The sequence below is a fragment of the Salvia hispanica genome, chromosome 2 (genome assembly GCF_023119035.1).
Source record: "Salvia hispanica cultivar TCC Black 2014 chromosome 2, UniMelb_Shisp_WGS_1.0, whole genome shotgun sequence".
Classification (NCBI taxonomy): domain Eukaryota; kingdom Viridiplantae; phylum Streptophyta; class Magnoliopsida; order Lamiales; family Lamiaceae; genus Salvia; species Salvia hispanica.
Window position 1 is genome coordinate 22,794,321 of NC_062966.1, and position 9,493 is coordinate 22,803,813.

Sequence of the window (9,493 nt, forward strand, 5' to 3'; positions counted from 1 at the left end):
TGTAGGAACATATCGTAATAAAACCAACTTACTCTTGACTTGTTCTAATTAACAAAATAATGAATAATTTGGACTTTGTCCGATTAATCTTGTCAGATTAAGATTTCTCCTTTAAATTCGTTCTTCAGCAAAACTTAAATGAAGTTTTTATATAGAATTACTACAGCTCTGCTATCAAGATAATGAAATATTCATATTCACAGCCTTTTGAAATAATATTAATTAATTGTATCTTTCATTTCTTATCACATCTTTTCGTCTTCCAAAATTAGTCCATATCCAAATCTAAATAACCAAAATTTAGTGGACATATAGGATATTAATCTACATGGTTACTCCTCCGTCTCACATTTGGAGTCACTTATTGTTATGGTTCGGGTTTTAAGAAAGAGTGGAAGTGTATAATAAATTAAGTGAGATGGTGGAGTGTGTAATAAATGAAGTGAGATGACAAAGTGTGTAATAAATGAAGTGAGTTGGTTGAAGGAGAATCCATTTTTTGACTTTTTGGTTTTTTATTTTTATTTTGGTTTATTTTAATATAGATAATGACATTTTGATGAACAATGGGGTAAAATTATATGACCAAATATGAAAAATTCTAAATGTGACTCTTAAATTGGGACGGACTTTTATGACAAAAAGTGACTCTTAAACTGGGACGGAGGGAGTATTATGTTTGTCATGATCTATTACTATAAATATTTGGTCACAAATTAGTACTTCACTCATAAATGAGGGATTTTGAAAACGGAATTTATAAGATCAGACACAGTAAAAAAGCCAGTTGTCGACTATTACTGGCAACTAGTATCAACCCCGTGCGTTGCACGACCTATTGAATTTTAAATTAAATAGTCAATTAAATAAATGAAATGAGAAAATATAAAATTATACATGGTTTATAGATCCCAAATAAATACAACTTTATAAAATATATAATATTTATGAAATAAAAATTAAATAGTGACACAACATAAAAGAGTTCATTGACTATGTAATTGTACACATATAGTGATTGACCAGTGTTCAACCTATTATCAATCCACTCTTCCATCGAGGTGAACTCAACTATATGAAATATAATATTTTTTAAACAACAAAAACATTAAAAATCATTATAGAATATTAAATCTTGAAAGAAAACATGAGGAGCATACATCATAGGAAGCTTAATATTCCACTCATACAACAATTCGAGAATTTTGGTTTTTTGGTTTTAGATGATTTCCCCAACGGTTCTTCATGCCAAAAAAATGCATCCCAAGGAACAATAAGAACTTATCCATGAAGCATCACCAATATTCTGATATTCTGCAAAATAATATACACAAACTATATTGCCACTACTCTAGACGAATCAACAAAAACAAAACAATGTTGAAAAAAAAAAAGAGTCAACACTCACCGTAAATCAGCAATTATCACGTTTAATAATCTTGCTAGGGTCAACAATTGCACCAATAATATCTAAAAAAATAGAATAGCAACAATGTTAAAAAAACAAATAACAATATTATAGTTGAGAGTAATATTTAAAAATGCCAAATAGTGTCTCCTCAACTACATTATCAATCAGCTTGATATATTCAAATGTCTTAAACGTTAAATTGGAGTAGAAAATAAAAACAAAATGACGATCAACACTCACTGCGAATCACAATTTTAATCTCAATGAGCCGAAAATTAGATTATATAATAACCTTGCAAGGGTCAATGATAACACCAATGACATCAAAAATATAAAAGCCGAGACAATGTTAGTAAATAAATAATAATAATAATAATATAATAATAATAATAATATAATAATAATAATAATAATAATAATAATAATAATAATAATAATAATAATAATAATAATAATAATAATAATAATAATAATAAAGAGGAATGTACTACTATCGATAAAGAGTAATAATCATATTGGAAGTAAAAATATCTTTTTGCAGAGAATTCGTGATGCAATGAGAAAAGATAAAGAGGAATGAATTTTATCTAACCAATGATACGTATTTATAGGTAAAAAGTATGAAGAAACGATCATAAATTGATGGAATTATAACATGATTGACTGCCTTAAATTTACATTAAAAATTAATTGATTTGTTTAAATGTCATTTTTATTACCTTTACGTTACTTTCTTTAGTGGGATGAATTGATATTTATATTTTTTAAGAAATAAGATTAAAATGAAGGTTATAAATTTTTATGATTATAAGAGGACATGTATGAAAAGCCGTATATGGAGCCATATTAATAATTAATACTACTATGTTGAGTTGAATAATTCTCATGTTATAAATATATTAAAAAAATTAAACATGCCACTATTTTTATATTATGTTTACATTTATTATTCTCAATAACTTATAATCATAAAGATTTGTAACTTCCATTTTAATCCTATTTCTTAAAAATTATAAATATCTAAATTCATCTCAATATTTCAAAATAAGGCCAAAACTCGCTTTTTATATTAGTATAGATAGATGCATGGCTCACAAGAAACCAAGATGAACTCCAACAATTAAGAATTGACTCTGAATTGCACCATTACAACGTCAAATCCATGAGAACTCTAAAAATAAAATTAAATAGAGGTTTTCGATCCCATACCCCCACATGAATAGTCTTGCAATGATTTTGGGCGGTTTTCGCAACAAATATGTATTTCTCACCAAATTTCTTCCTAAGTCAAAATTATTTAATTAATGGTACAAGTTAGACAGGAGTAATATTATTACGTCTCACAGTTAATAAGCACAGACACCCCCCCCCCCCCCCAATAACCTAAAATTAATGGTACAGGTTCAACTACTATTTAATTATCATTAATTACTTGTGGGGTCTCATCCATTTATCATGTGGACTTTAATTTATGTGACCACAAATAATTATATAAACAGATGCGATTTAAACTAATAAGGATAAAAAGTAGCCACACAATATTAACATTTTCATTTGAAAATCTAAATAATTTCGAATATTATATATATACTCCATCCGTCCCGCTTTAGCAGTCTCATTGACTTTTCTGCACTCGTTTTATAAAAATAATAATAAATAGTTAAAGTGGAGAAATAATAAAGTAAAAAAGAAAATAATATAGAGAAAAGTCTTATCTACATTATTCTCTTTTTTACTTTATTATTTCTCCACTTTAACTATTTATTAACATTTTTACAAAATGAGTGCAGAAAAGTCAATGGGACTGCTAAAGCGGGACGGAGGAAGTACTGCATTGGCATATCCGCCTAACAAACTATTTTGTTTAATATTTATGCCCTTAATATATTAGCCCCAAATAGTATATTTATACCATAGTTATTGCCTACAACTTATGGTGCTCATTAATCACAATTATTTTTAAGCGTTTATTAAATAAAAATGGATAATTATGATTAGCTACGTCCACACAAGTAGTTTGATTTCAATCCCCATAATGATTTTCCACTAAAATATTGATAAATTATGAAGATTTTGCATATGCATTAATTGCTTACAAAGAACTCGTCTTAGATTCTCAAGAAACATATACTGATATACTAGTTCTATACAATTAAACAATATGTTCAAATACAAGTAAAATAAACCATTTCTTGGAAAACATTGGTACAAATGTTGAGTAATGAGGTGGTTTTTCCATTCATCATCTCTTTTGGAAATTGAGTGTTTTGAGACAATAAGCATACATGAAGGAAAAGAAGAGTGTGAAACCTACCAACACCACACCAACTTCTCCCATGAAGTCCAGCTTGTATCCAAAATGCTCTTCAACATAGATCCTTACACTTGTTTTAAGGGCCGTCGCCTCCACTCTTATCTCGTCCTCCACGTCCCCATACTGAGACACGATCAGCCCGTACACTGTCCACGCCATCGGACAAATCCAGTAGTACCAAATCCACCATGCTGGAATGTTCTGCCATTCACCAAATTTTTTTTTATCTTGTTGTCAAGTTGTGCTATTAGAGGATTAGTTTAGTTTTGAAAGACGTTGTACTTACTGGTCCGGGTATGAAGAAGCCGGAGAAGAGGTTGAAAACGTAGTAGAACGCGTTGGAGAAGACAGCAGCCAGGTGAAGGTTTGGCGTGGCGGAGACAGTCATCATCCCGTAGAATGTGAAGTAGAGAAAGGAGAAGAAGTTGACGAAGAAGAACCAGAGGAACTTGGTAGGCTCCCACTCGAATCTCACCATGGCGTATACAATTAGTGTGTAGTATGTGGTTTGCACAAACACATAGGGTATCTCTGTGACCACCTGTGGTTTGTTGATTTACTCATGTTAGTTTAGCATAACGCGTTGTTTCAAGGCCTAAAATGAAATGTCATTTAACTTGACCTGTGCCATTGCATAAGGCAAGACAGAGTACATCCCTGCAGCTTTCTCCCTGTAGAAAACTGTCCTCTCGATGGCGATTGCTGGCTGCACCGTTGCACAGTTGTTTATCCCGAGAAACATCGCTGCTGCATACATGGCTCCTATAACTGTTGTGAGATCATTGCTGTTTTCTCTGAAAATGAGACAGGTGTGTCATGCTTGAGTATTGTCAAAGTTGTTGGATTTGGAATCGAACCTCTTTGTTCCTACTCTCCAGAATATCGATCCGATTAGTAGTGCTGCAGCGAGTGTGAAGAAAAATCTCGAAAGATTGTAGTCAGGATTTCTCCAGTAAGTCCATTTAAGCTTCCAGAGGATTAGTTTGAACTGGCTTAGTGTTGATTGTGAATATTGTGAAGGAAAGTGTAAATCTTTTGAATTTTGAGGTGGAGATTTTAAATCTTGAACTATGGCCTTGTTTTGTCTGTTAAAAAAACAGATAATAGTAAGTTTGTTTGTTACATTTTTGTGAAATAAACTATGTCTATATTAGCAATGGACTTACTGATATAAAGATGTTGATTTGTAGTAGTCTCCAAAATCAATACCAAGCCTCGTTTCTATTGCATCTGAGCTCACTTCAATCATCCACGCTGCTGGATTACGTAGCTCCTCGATTTTGGGAACTCCGGGCACTGCCTGCATTAGGTAGAGTTCTTGGTATAGTTATAGCAAGATAAGGTGTTGTGTCAGTTTGATGTACCTCAAAGTAATCTATGACGTTTCGTGATTGTTGGCCCAGGGGTCCTGCGTAGATGACTCGTCCGCCTCGTTTCATGAGAAGCAACTAATGGATTTAGCATATGTGTTAGGACAGATGAAAAAGTTTCATTTTTTTTATATTTTTGAAGGTTTGATTATGTTTGATGGTTATTGACCTCATCGAAGGCTTCAAATAGGTCGATCCCGGGCTGGTGTATTGTGCAGACAACGGTCCTGCCCGTGTCCACGGTGTTCCTCACAGTTCTCATGACAATGGCTGCTGCTCTTGCATCCAAACCAGAAGTTGGCTCATCCATGAATATGATGGAGGGATTGGCCACGAGCTCGACTGCTATGGTGAGTCTCTTTCTCTGCTCTGTCGAGAGTCCAGTTACACCGGGGATCCCTACTATCGCGTCCTTGAGGTTATCCAGCTCGACTAGACGCATGACTTCGCTCACAAAGATCTGTCATTACAAGAACAGATAGCATCAGCAAGATTTTTTTCCTTCTCTTTCCGAAATGAAATGTGGAGGGAGACTTCGCTCTTGCCATTTTCTCATTGTTGCTAACATCTCGAGGGAGCCTAAGGAAAGCAGAATACATCAAGGACTCATGGACGGTTACTTGAGGCGAGTGGATGTCGTTCTGCTCACAGTACCCCGAGATTCTTGCAAAGGTTTCTTGCTTCTTTGGGAATCCGGATATTCTAATGTCGCCTTCAATATAGCCGTGAGTCTTTCTCCCGGAAAGAACATCCATAAGCGTGGTTTTTCCTGCTCCACTAACACCCATCAACGCTGTCAAAACACCGGGCCTGAATGAGCCAGTTAGCTCATGGAGTAGTTGGAGTTTCCCCTCAGCTGCTCCTTTTTCTTGCATTACCTGTGGCCTATGTTAGTTTATGCTGTGATCAGCTATGAAATTCGAAGGTAAAGGGGTCGGACCAGGCTTCTTACTGGGGGCATATCTACGTAGTAATTAACGTCTTCAAACGACATGGTTAAAGGCGTGAAGGGCAGGACCATTCCCCTCTTATCTGCATCTGTTGTTACTTTTTTATCAGTTTTCTCTTGGTATATACCCTCTGTAGTTGCCTGCTCTTGAGATATTATACCATGTGGCTTCTCGAAAGCTACCATAGTCGAGAAACGTAGAAGTGAGCTGGTGGAAAAGGGGGAGAAATCTTGAACAGAAGCAGTAGGACTTACAGTTTAGGTACATGAGAGCAATCACAAACAATATGTTGAAGATGGCTGTGAATCCCAAGAGAGCACCTATGCCTATCCAGTACCATTTCTCGTCTTGGAAAACATCGAACTGCTTCAAAACCGACACTCCCAATCGCGTGACATTGTCTGAGGCCTGCCATAAAACCAAGATTTTGAATGTGTTGGATTATAACCACCATTCATACTTGTGTGGTAACACTCACCAGCTTGTCCATCCATCTTGAGGCGAATATCTCGTTCACTGCAACAGAGTTGTACCCGTAACTCAGAGGCGAAATCCAGTATCCCCATCTCCACCAGATTGGAATTTGATCTGCATAAAGATTCAAGCTCTTTCAATGTTGCTGTGTTTTGCTTTAGTCCTTTAGACAGTTGGACTCACCGAGAGGGACGATGAAGCCTCCCAAGAGGAAAACGAGCAGGAGAGTAAGCGAGCCACCGGTTTTGGAGATGACCATTGTCCTGCATATTCCTGCGATGAGCCTAAACATCCCGGCAGCCATTTGTTGTATACAAAACACCCACAGCAGCTGCTTCAAGAATCTGAGAAACAACAATTTGCTTATCATAACTCTCTCTTCAACATTTTTCCAAGAAGTGTGTGTTTTCATTTTAATGTCATGTATACCTGGATACTTGAGGGGCGAATCCGATTGTGTAATAAGTCGTGGCTGTCCACACGAAAGATTCAAACAAGGATATCGGAATCCTCAGAAGAAGATGTGGTATGGCAAAAACCCAAGTTGGATGAAACAGTAAATCCCTTTGCTTGTAATAAACAGGAAGTCTCTGTATAGTGAGTGAGATCTCCACGTATCCGTTGAACGTGTTGATGATCATGCCAAACACGAGCGCTCCAACGTAGACCGCTCCATCCTCTTCGCTCCCAGCACGCATTCCAGTCCTCAAGAACACAGTTGAAGCAATCAATGCCACAACAACAATTTGGACAGTTTTGGAAACATATAAGAAAGAGTTCCTCTTTATCAGAAGCCACTCCTTGGCTAAGTTTGCCTCGAGAAGCACTCTCCGAGGCACCAAGTTCTTGTGATAAACTAGAGCTGATTTAGGACTCCGAATTCTGTCAAAAGGGGTACACAGCTCTCGTTGAAGCCGGATGCCTACATGGAATTTCTTGAATCTCTCTGCGAATTCACTAACTGAGACGTATCTGTATGGTATCGTTGCATCTGCCCAATACTGCTCCTGATCCTTCTTTGATGTCACCTATCACAACAAATGCACATATATTAGTATGATTTATGACAAAAGGTTACACCTTTAGTCATTTGAGGGACTAACTACAATACCTCTTGGAGGAAATCAACAACACCCTTTCTTTGGGGACACTGGAAGCCATTCACTTCGAAGAACTCAAGAACGTGCTGTCTCGGACCGTGGTAGACCGTGTAACCCTCAGACAAGAGGATGATGTCATCAAATAAGTTGAATGTCTCTGGATCTGGCTGAAGGAGGGACATCAGTATGGTGGCCTCAGTGTGGTGTGCTATCTGCTGCATACACTTCATCACCTGGAACGTAGTCGAGCTGTCTAGGCCGGTCGATATTTCATCCATGAACATCACTTTGGATGGCCCAACAATCATCTCCCCTATAAAAAAAAACAAGTTAACAAAAGAAGTAATATAGCTTAGTTTCCTCATTTCCTATGTTGATTCTTCGCCTGAATACCTATCGTGAGGCGCTTCTTCTGGCCGCCTGAGATCCCCCGGAGCATCTGATCCCCCACGATGGTGTCCCGACACTCCTCAAGTCCTAGTATCTGCCTCCATAGGCGAAGAAATGATAAACAAATGACAGTATGTTCTTGAATTATTTAGTGTTACAAAATCATCTATTTCACCTTGAGAACATAGTCTGTGATATCACTGCTTCCATCTTCGCTTTCGCTTTCGCTTCTTGTGATCTCCTTCAAGAAATCTATACAAAATTCAAACTGATCAAATAGTCAAAAAAAAGGGAAAAAAAAAGAGATACAAATTGTTTCTAGACACACCATATCTTGATCCAACCCCTTGACATTTTGCTGAGAAGCTTAGGGTCTCTCCCACAGTCATCTCGGCTACATGAACATCGTTTTGGCTGACGTACGCTGCTGTCTTCTGTGGGACGAATTCGCACAGCTTGTGCCCATTGTAGGTGATTGCACCACTTGCCTGTTCACAAGTTCAAGTAAGACCAGAGTTCAAGTAAATGTGGATTTTTTACATGGTTCGACACAGACCTTCAAGGCGGAGCTTAGCCTGCCTGCAAGAGCCAACAAAAGGGTTGTTTTTCCACACAAAGGCGGTCCTAATAGAAGAGTCATCCTACCACATCACCAAATGAAAGTCAGCAACATTTGAATTCAAACATGCTAAGTATATGAATGCAAATAGTATAAAACACACACATACACACACCTGGAGGGCTTAATGATGCCAGAAGTGTGTTTAAGTATGTGAAGCTTTGCTCTCTCAGCCAGCTTCACCCCAAAGCAACTCAAGGCTGCTTCTGCAATGTTACGAGCAGCGTTTGGCAACGTAGGGAGAGCTCTTTCTCCCACAAAGCAATCCGCCTCAACGGTTAAGTCCTCAAACCTCACTTCCACACCACCAAGTTCAATACTCCCTTCTCTGCAAAGCATACAACCAAAAAAAAAAGTAAAAATTCATTCATTTTTGAAAGAAAAAAAGTTGACAGAACCATTAACTAACTCACCTATCAACTCCACTTGTGATTTTCCACAACATCTTCTCATTATCTTCATCAGCATTGTTACTCGCCTCGTCTTGATCAGTCCTCGTGTGATTTTCCACCTCATTCTTCGTCATCTCCTTCTTCTTCATTCGTCAAATCTTTTCAAGATGCAAATAAAGGAAAATCAACAAAAAAGTGTGCATGATTGATATGAAGTTGCATGCTTCTGGTGGAATGTCACATTCTGATTTAACATAGAGTTTATTATAAAAAGAGAAGCGAATTAATCTTCATTCCATCCATGATTGAGCATTTGAGTTCTATATAGTGATTAGACACAATGCTTTTGTTTAAATATTTTTTTTGTCATGATTTGTTTGCTATAATTTTCTAAAATAATAACATATATACTTTTATTTTGGTTGTCGGAAATGAATGTTATGTAAATAAAGGTATATAATATTTTCAGATAT

At 36.6% G+C, this 9,493-nt stretch overlaps 1 protein-coding gene across 1 annotated transcript; it reads right to left on the reverse strand.

Annotated features, from left to right (window-relative positions):
• Window positions 1-3,524: 3,524 nt before the first annotated feature.
• LOC125203750 (ABC transporter G family member 29-like) lies at window positions 3,525-9,278 on the reverse strand. Its single transcript, XM_048102181.1, has 20 exons — window positions 9,042-9,278; window positions 8,744-8,956; window positions 8,566-8,650; window positions 8,338-8,497; window positions 8,185-8,261; window positions 8,013-8,103; window positions 7,631-7,932; window positions 6,949-7,547; window positions 6,703-6,863; window positions 6,524-6,633; window positions 6,300-6,453; window positions 6,048-6,223; window positions 5,641-5,973; window positions 5,265-5,555; window positions 5,090-5,173; window positions 4,892-5,025; window positions 4,583-4,810; window positions 4,348-4,519; window positions 4,012-4,266; window positions 3,525-3,926 (listed from the first exon to the last, which is right to left on the reverse strand). The coding sequence occupies exons 1-20, from the start codon at window positions 9,167-9,169 to the stop codon at window positions 3,654-3,656; spliced, it is 4,026 nt and encodes a 1,341-aa protein (XP_047958138.1). The 5' UTR covers window positions 9,170-9,278; the 3' UTR covers window positions 3,525-3,653.
• Between the last annotated feature and the right edge of the window lie 215 nt (window positions 9,279-9,493).

Coding starts and splice junctions, on each gene's coding strand:
- LOC125203750 (XM_048102181.1), bottom strand. CDS start 9,169: ATGAAGAAGAAGGAGATGACGAAGAATGAGGTGGAAAATCACACGAGG. Junction 5,026..5,089: donor ACGTCATAGATTACTTTGAG/GTACATCAAACT, acceptor TACCTAATGCAG/GCAGTGCCCGGAGTTCCCAA. Junction 4,811..4,891: donor AAATCAACATCTTTATATCA/GTAAGTCCATTG, acceptor TTTTTTTAACAG/ACAAAACAAGGCCATAGTTC.